Source organism: Neospora caninum, chromosome IX (genome assembly GCF_000208865.1).
Source record: "Neospora caninum Liverpool complete genome, chromosome IX".
NCBI classification, from domain to species: Eukaryota; Apicomplexa; class Conoidasida; order Eucoccidiorida; family Sarcocystidae; genus Neospora; species Neospora caninum.
Genome location: NC_018390.1, coordinates 4863326 through 4889159, shown reverse-complemented (window position 1 = coordinate 4889159; position 25834 = coordinate 4863326). Strand labels below are relative to the sequence as shown.

The 25834-nt window shown below is 50.5% G+C and overlaps 3 protein-coding genes across 3 annotated transcripts in view; 2 read left to right on the top strand and 1 right to left on the bottom strand.

Annotated features, from left to right (window-relative positions):
• Positions 1–1467: 1467 nt before the first annotated feature.
• NCLIV_044255 (uncharacterized protein) lies at positions 1468–5514 on the top strand (the record flags this gene model as incomplete). Its single annotated transcript, XM_003881347.1, has 2 exons — positions 1468–2776; positions 3371–5514. 2 exons carry the CDS (start codon positions 1468–1470, stop codon positions 5512–5514), a joined length of 3453 nt encoding a protein of 1150 aa, XP_003881396.1.
• A 1897-nt stretch (positions 5515–7411) lies between these two features.
• NCLIV_044251 (uncharacterized protein) lies at positions 7412–9058 on the bottom strand (the record flags this gene model as incomplete). Its single annotated transcript, XM_003881346.1, has 4 exons — positions 7412–7612; positions 7930–8060; positions 8413–8518; positions 8876–9058. 4 exons carry the CDS (start codon positions 9056–9058, stop codon positions 7412–7414), a joined length of 621 nt encoding a protein of 206 aa, XP_003881395.1.
• A 3739-nt stretch (positions 9059–12797) lies between these two features.
• The window catches only part of NCLIV_044250 (conserved hypothetical protein), a gene marked incomplete at both ends in the record, with an annotated part of 43029 nt that continues 29992 nt past the window's right edge, over positions 12798–25834 (top strand). The window contains 18 exons of the mRNA XM_003881345.1: positions 12798–12922; positions 13288–13390; positions 13800–13829; positions 14599–14658; positions 15294–15515; positions 16035–16103; positions 16344–16762; positions 17205–17337; positions 17885–18091; positions 18564–19058; positions 19524–19754; positions 20378–20629; positions 21224–21454; positions 22603–22769; positions 23118–23327; positions 23857–24083; positions 24443–24652; positions 25200–25433. Coding sequence (XP_003881394.1) covers positions 12798–12922; positions 13288–13390; positions 13800–13829; positions 14599–14658; positions 15294–15515; positions 16035–16103; positions 16344–16762; positions 17205–17337; positions 17885–18091; positions 18564–19058; positions 19524–19754; positions 20378–20629; positions 21224–21454; positions 22603–22769; positions 23118–23327; positions 23857–24083; positions 24443–24652; positions 25200–25433 — 3625 coding nt within the window. The remainder of the gene's footprint in view (positions 12923–13287; positions 13391–13799; positions 13830–14598; positions 14659–15293; positions 15516–16034; positions 16104–16343; positions 16763–17204; positions 17338–17884; positions 18092–18563; positions 19059–19523; positions 19755–20377; positions 20630–21223; positions 21455–22602; positions 22770–23117; positions 23328–23856; positions 24084–24442; positions 24653–25199; positions 25434–25834) is intronic.

Sequence of the window (25834 nt, the reverse complement as noted above, 5' to 3'; positions counted from 1 at the left end):
TTCGCATAACGAAAGTGAATGCCGCCTGTATATGTGCGATATAGCTGTGCCTCGTACTTACACATATGAAAAAGTGCATTCCTTCTCCACACATTTCCAAAATATCTATCCACGCACGCATACATGTAGGTATATCAGAGCTCCACAGTGGATTCAAAGCTGAACGTAGAGCGGGCGTGCAGTGTCTGAGGAGCGAACCTCAGGTGCACTTTGCTGGTCTGTCGGCGTCGTTCTGAACGACTCGAGTGGAAAAGGCTTTGGCGAGAAGCGACAGAACCGGGAAACGAGGGGTACGTCGGTAGTTTGCTGGCCGTGCAGGTTGAGCACCCGCGTGGCTTGCGCCCGGGATCCTCATTTGCTTTCGCAAGGAGCAGGGCTGAAAGCGTTCTGGGCTGCACGACGAACGACATACTGATTCTTTTAGATATTCGAAATCATCGGCAAAGAGATGGCATCCTGACAGAACTGTTTTGCCGGGTGTTTCCCACTTCTTTCTTAGCACTTCGCCACTGACGCAGACTCCTTGGCTTTTTGCCAAGCAGTGTAAACATCTTAATGGAGAAGGAACGGTTCGCTGAATGATCGTTCACACTGCCGAAAGGCATAACCTTTAAGCTTTTGAAGTAGCAAGAATCTATCCATCGGCAGTCGAGGACGCCTGTGTCTTCCTCGCTATTCGTGAGTGCACGCTTTAAAATGGTACTAGTGGATGTCGCAAACATTTTACTCACAAAGGCTCTGCGAGGTTATGCAGAACTTCCCCTCTCCCACGGTGCGAGCTCAGCAGAGAAGTCACGCCGAGTTTCCAACGCACTGACATGGCCCTTTCCCCTGCAGCATGCGGCAGACACGGTCGACTCCTGCGTTGTTGACGAAATGGACAAACCGCCGGAAAGAGACAAGCGGAACTCGGGGCCCGAGGAACAGCGTTAATGATGCTTGCTCTTCTCAACCAACGATGCACACAGCCTCGAGTTGGGAGGGAAATCATATCCCCGCTGTTTCCTCCACTCTCCCGCATGAATATCCAAAGTCTCGAATGCATCTGCGTGTCATCCCAGGATTCAGCGGTGTGTAGTCATATCAGTGACTTCCTCTCTTTCTCCCGCTTTCCGTATCTAAACCTACATATCGCTTTGTCGTTTTTCAGCCGTCATATATCCAGGCGTACGTGTTTTTCGGGGATCATTGTTGTGCGTTTTTGCACCGTTTTGTACATGCCGTCCAAACGTCGACATTACTGTATCTTCTCTGGATCCCCAGAAGCTATACAAATGCGTAGCATCAGTGAGATACGTCTATAATCTCTGACTGTTCTGAAGACTCAGTGTGGTAGGTCATCCCTAGTGCGGCGGAGTTTTGTGCACTGTCAGCCAACCCGAACACGATTCGAGAATGTATCCGTGTTGCTGAGCCCCGCAATGCAACAGCTTGGCTGTCTTTCGCTACGTCACCACTCCGGTCGAGATGAGCGCATCCGCTCCATTCCGTCTTTCCACTTCTTGTCCTTTTCCTTCGCGGCCTTCTCCGTCTGCCTCCCCCTGTTCGTTAGCACAAGGGCCTTCTTCGCCTTCTTCGTCTTCGCAGCCGTCTGCTCTTTTCCCTTTGCCTGCTGGTGCGTCTTGTGAGTTTCCTCAACTTGCTTCGGCTTCTGTCCCCCTCGTTCCCTCTTTGTCTTTGTCGCCGAAAAAGATAGCGGCACCTGACAGTGAACTTGACTCGGTGTGTTCCAGCGAACCCGTTCTCCTCAGTCTTCACTGTCTTCCTCCAAGTGCCGAGTCAAAAACGAACGAGACTCCTTGTGCCTCTGCACCGAGCAAGAATATTCAGGTGGTCTGTCGTCTGCGCCCGATACAAAACGAGACAGGTGACCTTTCCATTCTTCCGAATTGCGAGCAGGCAGTCGGACTCTCCCCCGCCTGCAAGGCGAACGGCGCTTTTTCCTTACAAGGCAACAGTATCCATGTCCGCTCTCCACCGTCTGTCTCCTCTTCTGGAGGCGTAGGCAGCGCAATAGGCGGCAGAGGATCACAGGATTTTACATTCGATTATGTGTTTGGCGAGCACAGCTCCCAGGAAGCGATCTTTGAGAGAATAGGCAAACCTCTTGTACACTCTGTGTGCTCCGGTTTCAATGCGACTCTGTTAGCTTATGGACAAAGTTCGAGCGGGAAAACCTACACAATTATAGGCGACCGAGATCAGGAAGAGGTCCTACATCATGGGGACAAACACAACGAAGGAGAAAAGGAGGAACGAGGGGAACAAAAAGAAAATGCAGGCGTCGAGGCGGAAGAGAAACAAACACATCAGTTCACGTCAACTCGTCATAGAGAAGGGTTAGGTGACAAAAATGGATGCGGCAGAAGAGGCGAGGCAGACGAGAAATGGGCGGACAGAAGAGTAAGGGAAGGTGATGGCCTATTACCCAGGATGATAAATGGACTCTTTGCTTGGACGAAAACGAACGAAAATCCAGCAGTTCGGCGGTGCATCCGCACAGCAGCTATTGAGATCTATAACGAGACTATAAGGGACCTTAACAGCGGAAGATGTGGACTTAAGATACAGAGACAAAAACCGCGCAAAAGCGCACAAGGAGTTGTTGCCATTGCTGGATTAGAAGAGAAAATAGTTAGCGAGCCCTCTGAAGCTTTCGGTGTACTCGAGAAAGCAATCAAGGCAAGACGGGCTGCCGCCACACGCATGAACGCTGCATCCAGCCGATCGCACTTCATTTTTTGTATTACACTCCAAGAAACCGTGCTGGACACAGGTATGCAGCGAACACGTTTTACCCGGTCGGTACTTTGAAAATAGCTCTGTGGGAGTTCATTGGTCTCGACACAACTTGATCGCGTTTACTCCCCTGTAGCGCTTTTTTATCTAGCCAGACGTAGGTACAAATTTGTTCGTATCTATCTAATCTATCTATGTCCACAAAGATATATTGATGTGGACAACGGTTGCGGGAAGTATGGTGTAGGTAAACACTTGGACCAACGTGTCCGTATGCGTTTGAACGTGGTCTCGAAACCATGCTAACGCAGACAACAACGTGAATCCGGTAAACAAAGGCGTTCAAGATCTAAACCCGTCCAAATCGAAATAAATCCTTGTGCTGTGTTTTTCTCTGGCTCACCGGGCCCCCTGCAACCGCAGCGGCCCCCCCCCAAGGCCAGTTTTCTGTCCCTTTCTGTTTTGGCTTGGCTGCGTTCCAGCGGCTAGGGTCACTGGCAGATTCTTTGTGTCTTCTTCTGTGTCGTGTCTTTACAAGGCGATTCGACAGTGGGCCGACTGACTGTCGTGGACCTCGCAGGCAGCGAGCGAGTCGCCAAAACCGGCAGTATGGGTGCGACGCTCCATGAAGGGACGATGATAAACAAAAGTTTAACTTGTCTGGGAAAAGTGATTTACGCTTTGGCTGCGCTTGCAGAGAAGACCCACGACACCGGGCCTTCCCAGAGCGCTTCTCGCCCTTCCACCGCGTCATCCCTTCCCTCTTCTTCTCTTCCTTCGTCGCAATATCAGCAGCCAACTGTAGGATCTTCCACGAACGGTTCCTCGTTTGTGCCTTACAGAGATTCGAAGCTCACACGGGTGTTACAGGATGCGTTGGGCGGCAACTCAAATACTTGTCTCATCCTCACTTGCTCTCAAGACGCCGTACACTTGAGTGAAAGCATCTCGACACTCAGGTTTGGACAGCGCGCAATGTGCGTCAAGAACTCCCCGAAAATGAATCTGAAAAAGGCGTACGAGGAGGAGGAATTTCGGTACGAAAAGCGACACCAGCAGCTGCAGTCGGAGTATCAAGCATTCGTCTCCAATGTGATGAGCTGGGCTCATTTCACCGTTCTTAAATTTGCTCGAACTCAAGTACGTCTCCGACGCTCTTCTGCGCAGCCTCCGGCCACCTCGTGTTCCTTCTCCTCGGCTTTGTCTCCTTGTCGAAATGAGGCAATGGTCCCAAACAGACAAGGAAACCGTCTTCCCCGCTCTCGAGACAAAACCAAAAGTCGGGTAATCGCCTTCTGTCAAGAAGGCCGCACACATTTGGATTCGACGATGTTCGGAAAGCCAGAAGAACAGACTGAAAGTCTTTGGTCGGACATTGTGGAGGTCTTTTCAGCAATGCCAAAACCATCAGTGTCCCTTCCTTCAGGATCTTTCAACCAAAAAGAATTTCTCGACAATCTAAGGCAAAATGTGAACTGCATACTCTCTGGGGATGGGCAGGAGGTGCGCAACGATGCAGAGCCTCGCCCCAGGCCCCAGAGCAAAGACAGTGAGGAGAAAGAGGAAGACGAAAGGGAAACGGAAGACAAGTGCGAAAGAGGAGCAAACGACGATCCTGCCAAGAAGACTGGCTGCGCCCGCAGTTCACACAAGGAAACAACCTCCGCACGCGTGTTCTCCACAGACGACGGAGAAGGAAAAACTGAAGAAATGACACATGAAGAAAATGAAGATGTGAACTACCTCAGTCTGTGGGCCGAAGAGGATGCGTCCACCTTTTCCTCTCGCATAAGAAACGTTATCCAACCTGGGGAATCCCGTGGCTCAGAAGCGCGTGTACGAGACGGCCACGGAGTTATACTCCGGAACCTCGAAGACGAGATTGAGGCATATGTGCGCCTTCGTCAAGACTTCCACCGTAGGCAAACGCACGCTCGTTTTCTTACTCTCGGCGACGTCATTTCTCCAAGTTCTGCCCTTCCTTCGGAACTCCAAGCAGTCCATTCAGGTTGCTCAGAGGCGCAGAAAGTGTCATCCGAAAGAACCTCTCACATTGAAAGTGCGATGCTGACGTTTAAGAAAAAATATTTATCGAACAGGACACTGCAGCACGAACCCTGTTTGTGCCAACAGGAGACGAAAGGAAACATCCAGAAGAAAAAGACGAGCGATTTCCTAGCAGCAAATACGGGAACGAGATCTGAACGAGAGACAGAAGAAATGTTAAACGATCAAACACTTCTTCCGATTGAGACAAAGGACGAAGTTGAAGACAGGGAGCAACCCCCATTTCCGTTGTCGTTTATTGTGGAAGACGAAGAGAAAGACGAAGGAATCGAACGCCAAGCTTCACGACGCTCGGTTGCTGTGAAGGAGCCAAAGAAACAAGAGCGTACCACAACAGGATCTGTGAATGATAGGGCGTCTCCAACGCGAGAACCACACGAGTTTCAATTTCCTTTTGTGTGTCATCGGCGGCTGAAAACAGAATGCCTCAGACAAGCCGTTAGAAAAGACGACGAGTTTCGAAAGAAACACACGCGAAAAGTGGAAAAGAAACCATTGGACGGAGACGTTGACATCCCATGTGAGAAAGCAAATGAAACTCTCTGGCTGTGGGAAAAGGTCCTGCAGCTGCTCGAAAAAGACGGTGCAGAACAGGAAGAAAAGACTGGTTTGGAGGCATATATAAGGTGTCAAGACGAGCACATAAGGCAGTTACACAGTGGGGTACAAATGCTTCTCCAACATGAGGAAACACAGAGGCGAAAGTAAAGGTGCACCAAGAGGAAATCTCGGCAATCATACGCAGTGCCGAAAATGGGCGTGTGAGCCACATGTAGGCTTAGTCACACTTTGCCTCTCAGCGATACAAAGAAGCAAAGCTGTAAATGCGGAGGAATGCAGGAAGCAAAACGTAGGATTCGTCTACCAAAATAGACACCAGCCGGCAGCACTCTAGAGCGCAACTTCGCCTCATCAGATACGTGGAGACGACAACACGTAACGCTTAGAAAGGACACAATGTATTGAATGTACCAACGAAGGTGATAACATGCTAGGCACCGTACAACGGATATATTGCGTCACTCATTTATCCTCATTTTTCGACGTTGAGGGTACAGGAGTGCTGTGTCACGTTCCCCTCTGGTAGAGGACACTTACAATGCAGTGCAATCGGTTAAGATAAACCCATTCCTCCCCCTCGCTGAGTACACGAATAGTGAAGCGTGGAGGCACAAATGTCCATCCATGTATCCAAATATTCACAAGAAAGCTGCTTCCAATACAGCGGCGAGTATCACCCTTCGACACTTCCTCATGACGATCTGCCAGTGGTCGGAACTTATGTCGAAATCCAACTGAGGTGTAACGTGCGCATGTCTTGTCAATGTCTTGTCAACTTCCGGTGTCTCGTGTTGCCTGTACAGCAAGTGTACTTACTCAGCCATAAACATATGTGTCTGTGTACATATGTACATGAGGAACGGTGAGGGAGTCGTACATATACATATATATGCATATATACCTATTTCTAACCCACCGTGCGTTCCTCTAAAGTTGATTATTTAGAGGCCTGCTTTAATTTGATCCAACGTTTCTCATCTATCCAGCAATTGCAGCATGATGAACACCCCAGCCATGTGAAATTCGAGTCGTGTGGGTAAGAGGCTATCCCTTGTTGGACTGTTTCACATCACATCTCTTTTATTCGGGTCCAGAAATGTAGGTCATTCCTCTGTCATTGTTATCTGTGTCTGCATGAGCGAACAGTCTTCCGTTTGTCCTGTTCAGCCAACCGGTTGCCTCTTCCTTCTCCGAGCGCTTGATTAATAGATTTTAAAAAAGACAATCTGGTGAACCAGAGACTCTACTCCTTCTGTAAACTGAGGGCATTTGAAATTGTGCTTCATTTTGATTAGTGTTCCGCTTCAACACAGGATGATCGGCCCACAGTTCTTAACTTTGACTGTACAGCACTGCCTGTTTAAGGTCGCCTCTGGTAAATGAATGTGCACCGCCAGCGGGATAATTAGCAATAACCCTTCCTCTCTCTCTCTGCAAATAGAAACATGTATACATCTATAAAGAGAGATAAGGTTACTGAGCTGTACGGTGATAGTCGTGTTTGCCTGTATATCTGTTTGTGTATATTGGCAAGCGTATCCGCAGTGTGTTTGTGCCGCGTCATGGTTCGGTTCACCGGTGACCGCAGAAGCAGTCTGCAGCGCGAAAGGGGCATTTGAAAAGTAGATCAGATTCCTCAAATGAAAGAGGAGTCCGGCGAGGCGAATCTAAAGACACCATGTACAGCTACAAAGAAAACGTATTTGCAAACGAGGGAGGAGTGCTCTTTTCCTCCACCGAGTGCTCCTCAAGCTGCGATACACAACAGAAGAACCTGACACAAAGATGCAGAAAGAAGACGCGAATGCCAGGATCCTGCACTGCTTTCTCGGTTTCATGGGGTTGTTGGAGATGTCTTTCTCTACGCATGCGGCCGCCGCCTCGTGTTGATTCTTGGATAGTTTATTCCCTTCCGCGCTTTTCTGAAAATCGAATGGCACAAGGAAGCAGCTCGGCCAATGCGGGGGTAGTTGGACTCCGACAGTGCTGTTCGCTGCCGCGTGTGTGTGGTGCGTGTGGCATGCGACCCGCGTGTTCTGAAGCTTCAAATGTCTACAGCTGTCATGCTGGAAATGACCACTGTAGACATGGACTTCAATTGAACCCCAAAGCAACAACTCACACATCCCCCGTACCGTTGCTTATTGAGCCGTCCCTGGACTCTCTCTAGGTACTCTGAAAGAGTGATTCGCTTTTCCTGTCCCCCAGGTCCCTTCTCTTCTTCTCCGAAAATCGCCTGGATTTCCTGCAGAAGACGGAAAAGCACGTTATACCTTTTTACCGAAGCGATCTGGGGATGAAGTACGAGACAGAATGCGGAAAACCCATATCTCTATATGTTGTAGGTGGAAACGTGCCTTTGATCCGCATACCGAGGCGAAACCCACGAACCAAGCATTCCATCAAACTCATGGCGCGGTTATGAAGAACCGTCAGTGATGTCATGCATGCATGAAATCCTGATATACGCTTGCTTCACGCGTAAGCATATATATATATATATATATATGTGTATAGGTGGGGGCGTCCTCGTACGAGGTGGACATCTTGTAGGATGCGTACCTGGTCGAGCAACTCTCTTCCGAAACGGACAAAGAGAATCTGAAGCGTTTGCTCGACACTGATTTCTCCGGAAAAGTTTGTGTCGTACATGAGAAATTGAACAAGATTAAAGAAAGAGCGGGGCTCCAAGCCTGGACGCAAATAGGAGAAAGACGTTTGTTTGCCGTATTTCTTCCTTTCCTAAATTTTGTCCCTTTTCCCTGGAACGACGAGGCGGCAAACTACATCGAACACGGACCCGGGAGTTCACACCAGCTACATACGCACAACGACACACATTCCTGTATGTATATATTTATATATATATGAATGCATTAAATGCTTCTCTCGCAGTGTACGTCATTGTTTTTGAAGAAACGCATTTCTGCGAGAGTCGATATGTCTCCATCGAGAGTTTGCCCAATGACGATGCTAACGGCCTCTGCTCTGCATCGGATTTCGCGCTGAATTTTCCCCGCCGTTTTTCCTGTTTCTGGAACGTACCTGTGGGGTCATTAATGCTTCTTTGGTACATAACGAGGAATTCGTCCCAGCTTATATGCTGGTCTAGGTCCTCGTCTAGCTCCCATATGATCACTTCAATCTCTTGCTTCAGGATGAAAAAGAACAAACAGCGGGAAGCTCTATCTTCACTATGCCGTTGGATTTCTCGTCACACGGACACATTTCCTCTCTGGACCCGTCAGCGCCCCTCTGCAGGAGAGAAGCCCCTTTTTTTTATGAGACCGGGAACAAGCCTGGAGGCGCTTGCCTGTGTGACGATCCGTCATCGAAAATAATCTGAGACACTGGTGTTTTTCAAGAGTCTCCCGCTTTGCATGTTCTTGTGTCTTCCGCTGCATTTCCAAGATATTCTCTCCATCTGCGGAATCCTCCATTTTCCGGAAGCCCCCCCTTCGCCGTACACACGAGCCCCAACTGACCGGCTCAGGCTAATGAAGATTACCGTGAACACGCTCACTTTGGGCATTTTGTGGCCAAGGGAGGTAAGGGCGTTGCTGATTTCCTGCAGACTTAGTTTTCCATCTTTGTCGGAATCTATCCAGTTGAAGACACGCCGCAGGGCCTCGAGCTCTACGGGTGTCGGCTGGCCTGCATTCTCCAAATCGAGGGGGGCGGTTGGTGACATTTTGTTTGCGTTTTCTATCTGGCAGTCGGAAAAACATGTATATTTGTGCAGAATATCAGGTCTCCGCAGCCCTTGCGCACGACTGTTTTGAAGACCAGCAATATCAAGAAAGCTGAAAGCCGCGCCAGCGCCACAATCAGTCTTTTCACCATGTGACAACCCTCCGTCAGCCCGTCCTCGTGTTTGTCTTCCGTAGATAAATAAGCTATATGTGTAAACAGACATATTGGTGCTTATTCGGTTTTTCTCTGGATTTCCTGTACAAGGAAGAGCATCGCAGAGAGCGTTTAACTGCTCGCTTCTGTTCGTTCGGACTGGAGTCGAAACGAGAAGCACGGGACTGGACTTACCAGTTATTTTGTCCCTGGCTCTTCGCGAAATTCCAAAGCATTCAAGGGAACGTCTATCTGAAACCGCGAGGACCGCCAATGCCTCGGTATTCCCCGTCGAAGTCCACGGCTGAGATTGGACCGCCCAACAAATTTGCGGCAAAACTCCGCTGTTACGGCTGTGCGTTCGTAGGTGGTATACACACGGGAAAAAGGAGGGATGCCAACAGAGAGTGGGAAAGGGCCCAAGGAAACCGGAACACCCTTTCCCCTCTCCGTGGTGATTTCGTGCAATAAAAAGCTGTTCTCTGTACTTCAGGTCGTTCTCTCCTCTGATTTTCCAAGAACCCTCAAGCGATACACGAAAACAGGCTTTCTAGACAGCTTGCGGGCCCCTCAAAAACCCGACAGCTTCTTCGTTCGCAGCGCCCTGCTTGGGGCAAAGTGCCGATCGGGAAAAAATGCGGACACGCGACCATCAGATTGCTTACCCCGTGACGGATTAAAGGTCTTGAATGATCCAACCTCTTAGGTCATGGAGGTGTCGAGCAGAATCTCACTTTGTTACATCATTTCCCTCCTGAACTGAGAAAAGGACACAGCGATGCGAACTGGTTTGCCATTTCATGTAGAAACAACGAGAATGACACAACAAGCCAGGAACCACCGGCTTCATCTGAGATATGTACTGGTATAATTTTCCCTTGTTCGCAGAGCAGAAAGACACAGACAGCTGCCTCCAGGATTTGCCAAGAGTGAAGATACGCCAGTCCTCTTTCTCATCTCCGTATGTTTACAGATGACACCAGGACGAGAAGCTTCCAAACGCTTCCGAACTTAGTCAAAGCCTATGTATTCCTCTTGCATAGTGTTTAATGCCCCTTGAACAGCGCCTCTTCCTCAACATCATCAGAAATGTATTACGGCAAATCACCCGGACGACGGGAATCATCATCCACCAATCTGGGTTTCGTTCTGCGTTCGAGTCGTCAGGGGAAGCACAATCGATTTCCAGGAGATGACCAGGAAACCAGCAGAATCACTTAGCCTGTTTGATCATCCCATCCGCATAGTAAGTGAAGCAATGCCAACTAGCTGCATGCATATGGATATCTGAATGTGTCTGGATAAGCATACGTCGTATCAATGTAACCATCTTTCTATACGTTTTCAGCCAGCTTATTTATTCGTGCATAGGGTGGGCTTGATCCATTTGCAATATCCCTTCGGTAACAAGCGATGCGGGCTCTTGGCGAAACTGTCCAGCACAAGCTGTGCCTTATTCGGCATTCCATTACTGTCCAACTGTGAACGTGTGTGCTTCAAAACTGGCTGTGTGGCCGTTTAATGACAAAACAAGATATATCCATCTTTATTCGTTCTGATCCTGTTCCGGCCGCAATACAAACAGGCGCGTCGAGGATCTCGTGAACAGGGAAAAGTGCCCAGGTCGTCTCCAAGGCCTCCCACAGAGAACAAGCGATGCCACTGTCTAGGGGGCATGCGGGCTGTACGTTCATCTCTTTGCATCTCCCAGACTGCTTAGGTTAAAATCCTCTCATCCAATGTTTCTCTTGTCTGTACCTGTGTGCAACTAAGAAGTTTTTTCCAGGCCTCTGGAAAGAGTCTTTGTGGAGTAACAACGGAATAGACATTCCCCAAGGGTCGAGCGTTTGTTCTTGCGGTTGTGTCGATGAAAACAGCCACGTTTTAGGTCGACTCTCAGTTTTCGCTGGTTCGTGTTTCATACAGGACTCTGTCGCTTCCGCACAGAGTCCACTGCATCTGTAGGCGGTTGGGTTTTCTGTGCCCTTACCAAAAAGAACCCTCGGCAGTCTTGATTGAGGGAGGGTTTCCACGCTTGCTTCCTCTCACTCTTTTTCTTTCTTGCAAGCGACCAAGGAAGATGGAAACTGAGAATGAGAAAAACTCCGGTTCGTCTACCGCCTCCCCTCTTCCCACTGCATCAAGTGTCTCCTCCGAGGGATTCACGCATCCTTCTCGCAGGGCCGAAAAAGGAAGTCTTTTCGAACGAAAATCGTCTGTTTCTGTCTCTCGGCTTTTCGGGAGAAAGCTGCCATCAGAGGAAAACGCTCTGAAGAAAAGAAGCAATGGAAGGTCGCGGGAAACTGGGACAAAGGAGGGGGATATGAATGCGAAGGAACGTCGCTGCTCAGCTGAGCATCTGGACAAGGGACACTGGGATGCTGGAGGAGAGACGAGAGCGAGGCCCAGCAAAATGGCAAAATGTTTGAGCAGAGAAGAATGCTATCCTCATACGAGGCTGCCGGATGACGCAAACGAACCAAAAATGATACACATGTCTGACAAGGGATTGCTGGGAAGTCCTGAGATCTCAAAAAGGAGACGATCCAGCAGCCGACTCCTGCCGCGACGAGGGTCACAGCTGAAAAAGGTTCGTTTCCCATGGAACAAAACTGGCCGAAAGGACGAAACCACGTGTGGAAAAGACGACAAAACTCCGCCGTTTCAATTCCCTTCTGTTCCCTCTTTCTCCCTTCAAGGCACGTAGTGTGATAGACACAACCTACAACACATTCACAGGCCTCGAGACCCTTTAGAGGGACAGCTCCTTATATTCGTTTGTGTCTACAGTTACATGCCGGTTTACATCCAGGCGGATATACGATATACATTCTTGGACGTGTCTGAATGCATATATTCCTACATACTTGGAAATAGGAGTATACGTGGAGAGATAGAATTCGTCTGCAGATATGAGGGAGAGATGAGGCGAGCGGTTCCGGCGGGGTAGGGCCCTGCATGAGCCGACCTGCCTTTCACCTTACTTTCAGACTCTTCCGTTTCCACGTTGTCTTCTACATGCTCATAAGGTACACAGGAGATACCGAGCGCGTTTGTCCTTACGTATACGTAGAGATAGGGGCGCACGCGACGCTACATGAGGTGGACATGGTCTGAAAACGTGACCAGGAGGAGGGTTTGTTCCCGCGAATCAATCATGGCACATCCTGTGGACAAATGTGATTGAAGTGGTAACGCAAGGTAACAATCGAGAGCCTGTAGGAAAGGTCTGCATGCGCACATCAACAGTTTTTCCACACGTGAAATGATGGCTCTACGCTGTGAGGCATCCAGATGTTTTCTGCGAGAAATAACTCCGCGAGACAGCCCTCTCGGAGTCAGGCCCATTCAGCAACTCTTTTTAAACCCTTTCACTTGGAGGAGAGAAATGACGAGAAAATGACACACGCATTCGAATGTATGTTTTGTGACACGGCGATGGACCACGCGTTTGGGGCGCGTTTTCCGGCGTGCAGGATGCACAAAGTGGTTCTGCTCCCGCGGAAAGTGAGAAACTCTTCCGCCTCCAACAATGTTTTCCAGAACTGAAGGACAATCCGAATCGAGTTCTAGACATCAGCGACATGGAACCCCGAATCCGAAACTCGTCGCTGACTCCTGGAGAGCTTCTCTTTGAGCCCGAGCCGCAAGTCATATTTTTCGTCGACTTCGCGCCTTTCAAAACATATGAGTGTGTCTTGAGGCTGAGGTAGGAAACACTGAAAGGAAGCGCCGCTCCTTTCGTCGGCACAATGGGAGGTACCGCGCCTATTCATTACAAACACTTACAACCCACGTAGGTTTCTCCGCCCACATGTGTGTACCGATATATATATATATATATATATATATGTAATTTCGAGGTTGACGTATGAGCACTTTTGTGTTTGGAAGTTCATATGAATGGATGCTTGCGCAGGACACAAGCGTATGTATGCATGCATGTACTTTTGCACAGCGAGGTAAACTTTCTTGTTGCATCGCCACCCACAGTTGTTTACTTTTAGAGCTAGACGAGACAGGCCCAATCATTTCCTCCTTTTCCCGTTCATCATCTCATTTCATTTCTGGTAGGAACCGGGACTCTGTGGCTCGGAGAGTCCAGGTTTTGCAGCCAGAAGCACGCGCGTTTGAGATTCTTCCAGGCAAGGGGGGGATTGGTCCAGCATCTCCCAAGGTACGCTTTCTGAGCAATCTGGGAGCAACTTGCTGTGTCAGTAAACGTTGAAGCCTCTCTGGATCACATGCAGGTGTTATGTACATTCGGGATGGGAGACACATGCACGCACATATGTGTACCTGCGCAGGCAGAGGCGGAGCTAACCTTATAGGCGTCATATATGGATTACTGTTGTCACTCGTATTGAGCGCGAGAGAAAGTCGTGTGCATTTGCAAGCGTTCAACATCTAGCTAGAGATAATTAAGATGATACCTATCGTGGCAATTGAACCAATTGAAAACCATGTATTAACATAGCAAAGATAATTAGGGTAATCTGAGGGGGATGCGTGTAAGCGGGCGGTGCGGAGACCGATGTACATGCATGCTGTTTTTTGCCTGTTTCCGTGTCTCACGTACACTCCAGGTTGCACCCGGGATGACAACATGCTTCACAGTAAGGAAATTGCAAAAGGCGAGTTGCCTCGCTTCAGTCCGTCTTCCAACAATCAGGAAACCTATCTCCAACGGCCCAACGCGTCGTACCCTCTGTGCAACTGTCTCCGTGGAACAGCCTTTGGTTCTCGGTGGATACTTATGAAATTTCTGTAAAATATGAAGCGAGTCTCTTCTTTGGCCCCGGACGGGGTCACAGGTTTGCAAGAACTTGATAGAAAACACGGAGAATGTATGCGGAGACCCTCGCAGTGGTGGCCTCGTGCCTCGAGTAAACTACACGTTCTGAAGTTCCACTCTCCATCATGCAACTGCTCCATCTGTTGTTGCACACGATCTGTAAATCGAGCGTCCCGGAAAACAATGGATATCGAAAAGCGCCATTAAAAATAACAACGCACTCGCATGCATATAAGTTCAACCTCGGAACATCACACGCCCATTAAAGGAGACACCAAGCAATGATGAGCATAGACAATACTATCACTAAAAGAGAATTTGTGAACCCGAGAGGAAGGCGAACTGTTTTCGTCAGTTGCGGAGTGTTCCTGACGGTCATGGATGTTGCGGACAGCGAAGACAGCGTTGTGCTTGATCTCGAAAAAGCATGTAGATATATACATATACATACGTGTGCATGCTTGCAGGGAAGTACAAGTATAAGAAAACGAGTATGCCTGTATGCGTGCAAGTATGAATAAGGATTATATTTGTACAGAGCGAGACAGAGACCGTGTCTGAGTTGGTGTAATGCCTCCTCGTGGATACAGGTTAAGTTCAGCCCAGATGCGCGTGAAGATTACATTTCAGAGCTGATCGTCGTTACAGAAGTAGGAGACGAAAAGCGTCGTTGAATCACCATACCACATGGGAGTATACTTTCTTCCTCCTTTTAAGCAAAGGACAAAGGGATACGCGCAAGTCGACATAAACCCTCTAACTGCAAAGTAGCTGAGGGTCGACATCAATATGGGAGTGTATACTGAAAGGTGGGCGAAACCCGAGCAAAAATGATGCTTCACGACTTCTCGTGTTTCCACCGTTTTGCATCTCTTGAGGTGCGTTGCTAAAGTCTCATTTGGACAAGGCACTCGCTTTGCTTGGCTTCCTGTCTCCTCCACTTTTGCTTTCACCGTGATTTCCTTTTTCGTCTCTCTCGCGTCTCGGTCGGCGGAGCACTCCGGCATTCTCGGGTGTTTCTGTTCTTCGTCCAATCTTTTTTTCCTGCTCGTAGAAAATCCTCCGGAAAGAGTTCAAAGCTTCCGACCTAGAGTGATGTTTCTGTTTGTCACTCTGTGCACCCGTGCATAGCGCTGACTCTGCGGATCCTTTCCCTCTATTCGAGGACGTAGTCGCGTGCCTCACCGGCGTTAAAGATAACGTATCGTCTCCCCTCGTGCACTACTGGTACGAGCGAGACCGTTTCCGCGTTGCCTTCTGCTCTTTGCGCCCCTGTCTCGTCCAGCGAGAGAAGTTTGTCGTTCCTCTTCGCGCCATCAGCGGTATCGGGTTCTTAGACTTGCCCCCAGGCGTCGCGTTCGGCCCAACTCCCGTGAAAGTAAAACGCGAGAAAACGATTCTTATTCGAAACACGGGGACCAAGGCCATGGTGTTTACGATCCACACGTCCCGCCCATTTTCCGCCGTCTCGACTCGTTGCTTCCTCGGCGTCGGCGATTCGACGCAGGTCAGCCAAGGACGATTTTACCTCGCTTGGGGCGAACAGCAGCCAGGCGCTGCTTCCCTCTTTACACCCCGCAAGGACATGCATCTCCTGAGAAAAACCTATGGTGGCAAATGCCACGTCCAGGAGGTTTGCAATCACTGTAGCACTCCAGAAACGCGGTAGCTAAATAACGATAAATCCAGTTATGCAGTCCTCGAGTCATGTGAATTGAAGTACACAAGAGTGTACGAAAGAGGCAGCGGGTATATACTGCATCGCGGATACCTCTTGCGGTTTTCACACATGCCAACCCGCACCCTCATATGTAGATTTATGTACAGGACACCCAACGCCGCCGCGTATACGTGGGGGCATAGTGTAGGCATCTACGAGCAAGCTCTGAATCTGTGCATTTTTCGCCGAAGCGACGCGAGCCGACCTCTTGTCGGCTCTATTTGTTCTGTTCGGGAATGAACCGTTCCGTGCCGCGAGGGAAAGCTGAGAGTGCCCGGGGGTCTGTGAGTCGCCGTCATCTCCCAGGTGACTTTCTCCCTCGAGCCTCTCCGAGTCGGCTGGTACTCGTCTGTTGCGACTCTGCGCACAACCGAGGTATGTCGGTCTTTTTGTCCTCGCGTTAGGGTAAACTCTCCGACCTCGGTGTCTGTGTGTGTCGGTGCCGTGCGTACATGTTTGTGTGAGTAGCCGACCTTTGATCGGCCGCCCTTGGTGCGCATGTCCTTTCCGAGATTTCTCGTCGCCAGTTCATCGGCACGTGCGCGTCTCGACGGTGTGCCTTTTGCTCGGCATCTACTCCTGTCCGTACACCTCCTTTCGCTCCTGTCTCCCCAGGGTCTCGAGTTTTCCACAGACCTCACAGGCCAGGGGATCAACGCCGACGTGAAGCTCTCGTCTGTGGTTCTGAAAATGGAGAACACTTCTGTCGCACTGCTGAACGAGAAGACTGTGTACCTCCATAACAACTCCGATGATCACCTCGATTTCTCGTGGAGCCTCCTGCCGGAGTCCTCGGAGTCCAACCAGGGATCGCGTGCCGTTTCGCCTAGGAAAAGCGGACCCTGTGAAGAGAAGAATCTCCTCAAAGCGACAAGCTCGGATCCGGGAGGAACGTGGCAAGACTGCCCCATATTTCAGATTGTGCCCGCCGCGGGAAGAGTCTGGGCAAACACGTCACTGGCCGTAACAGTCACGTTTCGGCCCGTGCTCGCCGCGCGGTACAGGGGGACTGCAAGATGTGCCGTTGCGGGAAGGTGCGTCTTCCGGAGAAAACTGAGAGAGAAAGAAGGGGGACGACACGACTTCACAGACGAGACGCCGGACACTGGACAGAACAACCCGTGATACGCCGATAGAACAAGAGAAGGCCATTCCACTGGCGTTCAAAAGAAAGGGCTGGGCACCAAGGAGAAAGAGAAAGCGGGAACAGTTGAGACAAAGAGATCGCGAAACAGAGACGAGAGGGAAGCATCGAGGGAACGTGAGACGGACTGTCCCCTTGGAGGCTTCACTCCCCCCCCCTCCCCCCATTCGGTCGGCGATCTGATTTCTACGCATTTGAAGGGCACGTTTCACCACATGACGAAGGACGCCAAGGCAGCTGTGTCCGTGTTGGCTGTCGGCCAATAGTCTTGCCTCCCTGGCCTCACTTGTTTTGGCCTTTCGTCATCTGGTGTGTCCGTCCGTTCGTGACAGAGAAACGCCCCTCTTGCTTGAGGTGGAAGGAACTGGGACTGGGCCGAAGGCGCAGTTTCTGGAGACCGACATGGATCTAGGTCGGATTGTGGTCAATACTGAAACATCAACGGAAAACGAATTGGTGAACCAGGTGAGCGCCTCCCCAGGGCGCACCGACAGAAAGATACAGGCGTGTGCAGTCCTCCCTCGAGGCGAGAACGACTCAAGACGAACAGGCGCCTCGCTTTCGTCAGGAAAACCCCCGAAACTTTGGGGCTGCGCCACCGAGATGGATCATTGGCGAGTTGTGCGAGACGCACCGACGTCCAGTGCAAACCTTTCACAAGATACCGACGCCGTTTCCAGACTTGTTGGCAAACGCACTCTGGACGCGAACAGAAGGAAACCACATGCAGGCACGACGACGCACACGCCGTGGCTTCGAGGAGCACGCGGACACCTCTGGGAGAACGACGCACTCGAAACGTTCCGCCGGGCGTTCCCCGACGGCACACAAAAAAGCCGTCGGGTTTCCTTTTTCGTCGTGGCGTTTGCGACTCCCACGCGAGGTTTTCGTTTCAGGTGCATGCGCCGGAGACACCGACTGGATCCACGTTTTTGCCGACTCCCAGTCTCCGGTGTCTAGGGGCCTTCCGCCGTTCCCTCTTCGTGTTTTGTTTTTTGCCGATTGCGAGCAGGGAGACATCGGCGCGACCTTTTCCCTCAGGAAAGCGTCGTCGCCCGCGCAGAACTTGTTCACATTCACCCCTGAGGAAGGCCACCTGGCTGTTGGCGAGACGGTGAAAATCAAAATTCGTTTTCGAGCGCACGCCCTCGGGGCATTTGAGGAAACGTTTGACTGGTGTATTAACGACTTGCCCCGCCCTTTACAAACAACCTACAGGGTGAGAAAAGAAAAGGGGAAAACGAAGGCGCGAAACGTTCAGACGGTCCAGACAACACCAAACACACAAGGAAACCAGAAAGCGGTCAGTGTCCAAGTGTTTCTTTATTCTGTCGACTCTTTGAATGCGTGAGAGGTTAAAGCCTCGTCCCGGCTGTCTATGCACGAACATGAGTGTATGTCTATAGCCAGTGTATATATGAGGGGGCGCAACTATGACTATATACATATATATATATATATATATATATATATAGGTATATATATAGGTATATATATATCTATATATATATATATAGATATATATTGCTTGCAGATATATTTACAGACCTGTAGGCTTCCGTTACGTGCCTAGGATCATGTTGAGTTGACAGTGTGACTGCGTGGCGTGCGATCTATTCGGTGGGACCGCCTGTGAATTGAGTCCCGTTTCTCTCCTCTTGCTCGTTCTCTCTTGCGTCTGTTTCGCCCAGGGAGAAGTTTTGCCTCCAGCGCTGACCTTCGACGTGGACGCCGTCGACTTTGGACGGCTCTCTCTTGGTTTTCCGGAGACGCGACGCGTGACTCTGAAAAACGCTTCTTGTGCCTCGCAGCCGTTTGTCCTTCGCCTCGAAGCCCCAAAGCGGGACCCCGACGCCGAGGCCGAAGAGACGCCTCTGGATCCAAACGAATTTGAGATATCTCCGGTCACGGGTGTGCTGGACGCGAGAGGCTCGCGCGAGATCTCTCTCGTGCTCACCCCGTCCCAGGCAAAAAGGTACGCCGCGAGTCTAGTTGTCGACTTGGGTTCCCTCACGCCGCACTTGCTTTCCGTGCCCGTGAAGGCAACCTGTGAGCTGCCGACGGTGAAGTTCGAACCAGACGATGTTCTCCAGTTCGGCGAGGTTTTCGTGGGGCATCCCTACACGCAGAAGATTCTGATTCACAACTCCTCGACCTTGCCTGCGAGGTACGAAGTCGCTGTCCAGGTCAGTCTCTCTCCCAAGGCCCACTACGGAGGCGAGGCCCAGAAAGAAAAAGAATTCCAGAGCCGTCTTGCTCGGGACGATGCCACGGGGGTGTCGACAAAAGGGAACGGGGACACAAGGGAGACAACTGAAGGTACTTCACGCTCCTCTGAAGTCGCCGTGGACATCATTTGAAATACGCTTTAACCATATTCACCTGATTGATAGAGATCTACATGCACACAAGGCACGAATAGATCTGTAAAGTCTACGATTCCAAGGGCGGCTTAGCGCTTCCAGGTGTCTTTCAATATGTAGGCGCATATATATATATATATATATATATATATATATGTATATATATACGTACACAGAGGGACGAGTAACGATGTACACGCCATCGCTGTTTTCCTAGCGGCACATTTGTTGTCCTTTCCGCGACACGTCTCGGGCGGTGTGGATCTAAGACGGCTTCGCGTTTTGCAGGCTATCGAGGCAGGCCAGGTGACTCTCGATGTTGAAGACGCTGCAGGAGCAATTGACGCCTTCGAAATGCGGAGTGTTTCTGTTCACCTCTGCGCAAAGAAAACGGGGCACGTTGCCGCCTCTTTGAAGCTGTTCGTTGCGGGCGCCAACGAGACAACCTGGCTGAGGCTGCGAGCGACGGCGTGCGGGCCGCGCGTGCGGGCGGAACCGAGGGAACTTGACTGGGGAAAGGTAAACTACCACTGGAAAGTCCCAAATGCCTCTTTAGCCTGTTTAAATTGTGCCGCTACCTGGCACGCGCTGGAAGGCGCATCCCTAGCTAGGCAGCCGACAGTCGAGGGATGCAGTCAACTGCCTCGATTCGTGGCCTATAGAAGGCATACATGCATACACATTTATACATATATATATATATATATACATATATATATATATATATATATATATATATATATATGGATGTATGGATGTATGTATGGATGGATGTATGGATGTAGGCAGCAGCATGTGTGCATATGCAAGTATCGGTGCACGCACTGAGCGGCTGTGAGACGTCTTTCAATTTTGATACACCAGTTATGATATATGCACTCGGAACTTCGGCGTGTAACATCCGTTTTGCTTTGCCACTGCTCTGTACACTCGCCCCCGTCTGGCGTCTCTTTTTTCTTCCCGGCCGTGTCTCCCATCGCAGCGAGTCTTGTCCGTTCGTCGGCTGTCCACAGCTGTTTTGTGTTCGTCAAATATGCGCCGCGCAACGCTCCGCTCTCTTGCGCAATGTCCACACTTGTCTGTTTGTCTCTCGCTTTTCATCTCCCTTTTCGCTGTGGGCCCGAGCCACTGCCTTCTCCCAGGTGACCTGTCTCGAGGAGGCACCCCGGTTCGTGAAGGTGACAAACGCGTGCCCCATTGCGGCCGAGGTAACATGCAGTCTGCGGGGAAAAGACGGATGCTTCAGGTTGAAGTGCCAAGTCCTCACCGTAGCCCCTGGGAGCAGCGAGATGCTCGAAGTGATCGGCGCCTTTCCAGAACCTGTGCAGGCGCAAGAGCTCCTGGTTCTCTCTGTTGCCGACGGCGCAGAAATTCCCGTCGTTCTTCGCGGCCTGGTACGAAAGGAGACCCAGCGCCCATGCGTGCTTGCGTCTGGCTAAATCGCCAGACAGTTCTGTTGGGATGCTCATCCCGAGCCTGAACACGACGATGACGGAGTCCTCGTGTGTGCTGTCGCTGACCCGTCCGAGCTTCCCGTCACATCTCGTGCATGGGCACGACAACCTAGGCGACCACCTCAATATAGATCTATATATAGATATCTATATATCTAGATATATCTATCTATATGCATATATATATATATATGTATATATATATATATATATATATATATATATAGCTTGTAGCGTCCGCGGTCGGCTTGTGGCCGTTCAGTGGACGCTCTGACTGTTGCTGGGGGGTTCTGCACTTGCTATTGCATGTGTTACGGCAGGCACAAACACACTGAGGCACAGCATCAGAGTGACCCCCTCCTGGGACTCACGGTTGATATATGTATCGATAAATGTATGTATATGTATATAGATGTATGAGGGAGTGGTTACGCGTTCGTGTCTAAACCGTTATTTGCCTGCATGCATCTGGTTGACGTGCCGGAACTTCCCCGAGCCTCCAGTCGACTTATGTCCTGCCGCTGTGTTCTCCAGGGGACTCAGACGCCCGTGGTCTTTTCTCGCGATCTTTCCTTGGTTGACTTCGGAATGCTTTACACGGGGCAACTCAAGACCTTCAGCTTCACAGTGGAAAATCGAGGGCGACGCGCTCGGAAACTGTCTTGGCTGGATGCACGCAGAGCCGAGAAACAATTGCACCCCAAGGAAGACGCCTTCACCGTGTGGCCGGAGACCGTCGTACTGGAGCCCAATGCCTCGGCGGCCGTAGGTTCACCGTGGACGAAGGACGCAAGAAAGGGAAAACGCTTTAGACACAGAATCGACAACCGGGAAGGGACCCGTGTCATTCAGGATCTCCACACGCGCGGAAAGCGCCTTCGATCGACGGCCGCTCGCTACACAAAGGCAACGATCCACGGGACGCACCCCATGTGCACAGGAATCGTCTTGCACAAATGCATACACACATAGTTCTATACATGTACATATACGTACATGAGTACGTTTGACCGTGTGTATCTTTCTTTCACAGTCTCTCGATTTGAGTATATATATATATATGTATATATATAAGTATATATATATATATATATATATCCAAGTGTACGGATATTTGCAAGTGTGAACCGACAAGGGGCTTTGCTGACGACGAGGACGTCCCGCTTCCTAGGTGGAAACATAATATTTGTTGGCATTTCTATAAAAACATATATGCACGAGAATCTGCAGCGGTATGTAGATGTCTTCATTTATTCCATTCCTATGCATACTGGTGCATTTGTGGTGGGAGGCATTCGCCCCCTGCAGTTTGCACACTGCATGCAAACGCTGCGGGACAGGTGTGAACAAATTCCTGTGCACCCCTTTGGAAAAGCTCAGGAAGCGTGTACGCGCCACGGGCCTCGATTATTCGTTTCAAATAATGGATCTTAGAATTGGCCAGCGCGTATATAAATCCCTGCATGCAACGGTCTTCTTCGTCCAGCGGCTATGAGCTCGGACACATATTCGTGAATGTGTGTATGCATGTGAATGTATGTAAGTATACATTTCTATGTCGGGGGAGGCCGCACGTCTTTTACGCGTGGCAGGACGGAGTCTAAGGAGACGTCGTCCTCTGACGCTTTTTCTCGGACGCCAACAAGGAGTGTGTGTCAAGACATCGAAAAAACTCAATCGAGCAGAGCAGTCGTGCTTCTGCCTCTTCTCGCTCGATGTGCTCGACACCCACTGAGCACGCCTGCGAGCGCTTGCGATTCGATGCCCAGACGGCCTTCGCCTAGAGGCGAACCGGAGAATTCAAGCGTTGATGGCTCTCCGTTCAGTTGTGTACGTCCAGCGGCTGCCGTCACGACACCCAGGTTTCGGTTGGTGTCTCCCTCTTTCGTTGCTTGCTTGGTTGTTTGTTTCAGTTCGAGTACCGAGCCTTAAGTCAGTCGCCGGGGCATCTCTCGCATGCGCTGGTGTGTACGGAGCTCTCGGGATTCGGAACAAAGTCGGTTCCAGTTTTGAAAACTACGGCAGAAGCGCACTTTTTCGTTCCGTCGGTGTCCTTCTCTTCCAACGCTGTTTCCTTCCGGTGAGTTGCAGAGCGGCGCAGCAGCCGAAGCAGAGAGGAGCTGCAGCGACGGGGGAAATGCCCAGAGCGTGGGTTTCTGCGCATAAAAACAACTAGGAAAGCCACAGCCAGTGCACACAGGGATCGACCACGCCTCTGTAGCTAGCAAAGCAGTTTAACCGGGAATCGGAGCAGCTGGTGAGCAAGAGGGAGACAGCAGGGGAGAAGAAGGCGGCAAGGCAACAGGGAAGCCTTGAAAGTCTGGCGCTGCCCACAGGGGACGACTCGCGTTCCCTTTACAACTTTGTTTGTGAATCATAGGTATGTTTTAGCATGACGCGCTCTGTGATATCTGCTTGCACTTTTCAGTTACGTTTGGAAGGAAGGAGTCTCCGTAGACCACATGACACAGGAAATTCTCTGCAGCAATGAAACGCCGCTGGCAGCTGCATGCGCCTTCAAAGCTCCAGCCCCCTTCTCAGTGTCGCCGAGCAAATTGAGGCTGAGAGGGAAGTCGACGAGCACTTTGACGGTCAGTTTCGATCCGCGATTCAATGGGCGCGTCTGCTCCAAACTAAAGTAAGAAGAAGGAGGCGGGGGGTGGACCAAGCCTCCGAGATTCGAAATACCTCGTCATGTACGGGTACAGCTGTTGAGCCTTACTCTTTTTTTGCACCTGTGCATACGTGCCCGTAGCCTAACATATATATATATATATATATATATATGTATATATATATGTATATATATATATATATATGCGGATCACACGCATCCGTGTTAGCCCTGTGCACACATGAGCGCCGTCGGCCTGGAACGTTGGCTACCTTTTTAGAAATCGGCGTTTTATAAGTAGATGTTGTCTCTGTACAAATGATACGCGATCCAGAACTGTATAACTCGAATCGAATGAACAGAGACATTATAGTACCATACCTGTAATTAGTTGGAGGACAAAGGTGTGCCGTTATGTACACTATGAGCGTCTGCAGACTGTTACGCAGTTGGGATTGAAGCTGTCGAACACACGCAGCGGGTGCCTGGTCAACCAGTCTGTTTCGCGTTTCCGATTTCTCTTGGGCTTTCCTGCGGTTCCGCTGCATCTCAGGGAGAAGCTGGACGTGACTTACGAGGGGCATTCAAAAACAGAGACTGTGGAGCTCCGGGCCGAGGTTGTGTACCCCGCAGTTGAAATCGACACAAAGGAAGTGGATTTCGGCTGCATTTTCAACGAGACGAGTCGCCGCCTCCCCATCACCCTGAAGAATCCAACAGAATTGCCAGTGGTGTATCACTGGTACTTGACCCAGCAATACGATTTCCGCTATGCGTCTGGTGAGCCGAGGGAGAACGAGCGTCCTGAGGGTATCCGGAGCCAGTAAAGACACGAGAGAAAAGAGAGAGACATGGTCGGAGATAAACACAGACGCATGCAACCATGCATATATACAACCATGCATACAGACGTGCCCTACATAAAACCATGCATACCTACATGCACGCATCCATATATAAACATACATAACATACAAGCAACACAGAGCGGCTCAGAGAAGGGGGAATGCAGCGTCGCCAGTTGGGTTCACGATGAGGGCCCGAGGGCGACGTGCATGGCGCCGGCAAGAGCCGCCGTTCATTTTCTCGGTCCGGCGGCTTCCATACGGCACGAGGTCGTCTCGTTTCCGTTCGTCCAGGCGACAACGACGTGCCTCTCGCCCTCGTGAATACCGCCCCACCTCCCCCGATCAACAAAGTCTTCGATTTCCTCCCCTTCACTGGGTCCATCGAGCCTGGAGAAACAGAGACGATTTGTGCGACATTCTTCGGCGTGCCGGATGTTCGCGTAACAGCCACAGCTCTCTGCGTCATCGAGAACGGCCCCGAATTTTGTCTCAGTCTCCGAGGTCAGCAGCGAACGGGAAACGCCTCCTGCGTGTGTGTGAAACATGCGGGCATGTAGCGGTTTGTGCCTAATTGCATCTTTTCATCTGCGTGGATATGCGACATGTGTATTTACACGCATACATCGACAGGATTCTATGCATGTGCGTGCATGCAAATGGTATATATTCGTGCATGTCTGTGCATGTTCACTGAATGCATGCATACATGCATGCGCGTGTAGACGTCTGCAAACGATCGTTCTATAGCGAGAGACGGGTGGAACTGGCGATGCTCTTCATGTGTTTGCCTATTTCTCTGGAAACCACCTTGAGATTCCGCTCGCGAATGGAGATCGGCTCGGTGTCGCTTCGCCGCTCGGGGCGCGCCTCAACTGTCGCTCTGTTCAGAATGCTCGTTTTCACTCGTTTCTCGTTCCCGTCTTCTGTCGCATTTCTGGTTTGGTTCTCGACCACTCGGTCCCTGAGCGCATGACGTTCATTTCCGTCCCGGTCGCTGCGCCTCGCGGGGAAGAAGACTTTCCACAAGCTCGCGTCGCCGTTTCCGCAGGCCAAGCTTCTCTTCCGACCTTCCGCGTGACCCCGAGCGAATTCGACTTCGGAGAAGTTCCCTACAGCCGCGTCGCCGAGAGCGAGTTGACGATTCACAACACCGGTCTCGTCGACTTCCAGTTCTTCGTGGATCTCTCCAAACTTGCCTTCCCCTGGCTGGTGGACGTGAGCAAAAAGGCCGGGAAGGTGCCCTCTAGAAACAAGCAAAAAGTGGTAATTCGCGTCCGACCAGGTGAGGAAGAAAATGAACAAACACAAGTTTTTGCCTGCGCTGTACTGCCAAGCGACTGTAGCTCCAGCAGGACAAACGGCGACCATGGGGAGATACAGATACAGCTTTTTTTGTACACCTGCAGCTGTTCAGTCCCTGTCAGGGGAAATAGCGACTCAGCCACGAACGCATGCAACGACAGGAAATGCGTGCGAGCACGTGTGTGTATATGCTAGCCCATATAATACAGATGTTTCTACATTTACGCTGGCGCACCTACCAAAGTGCATGCTGACGAAACAATGTATATCCGTATCTATATATATTGAGAGAGAGATTCATGCGCTTCTTGAACGAGGGAGGAAAGGAAGCAAAAGCGAGAATGAAGAGTGGTACCACCCCGATCGTTGTGTGCCGGCTAT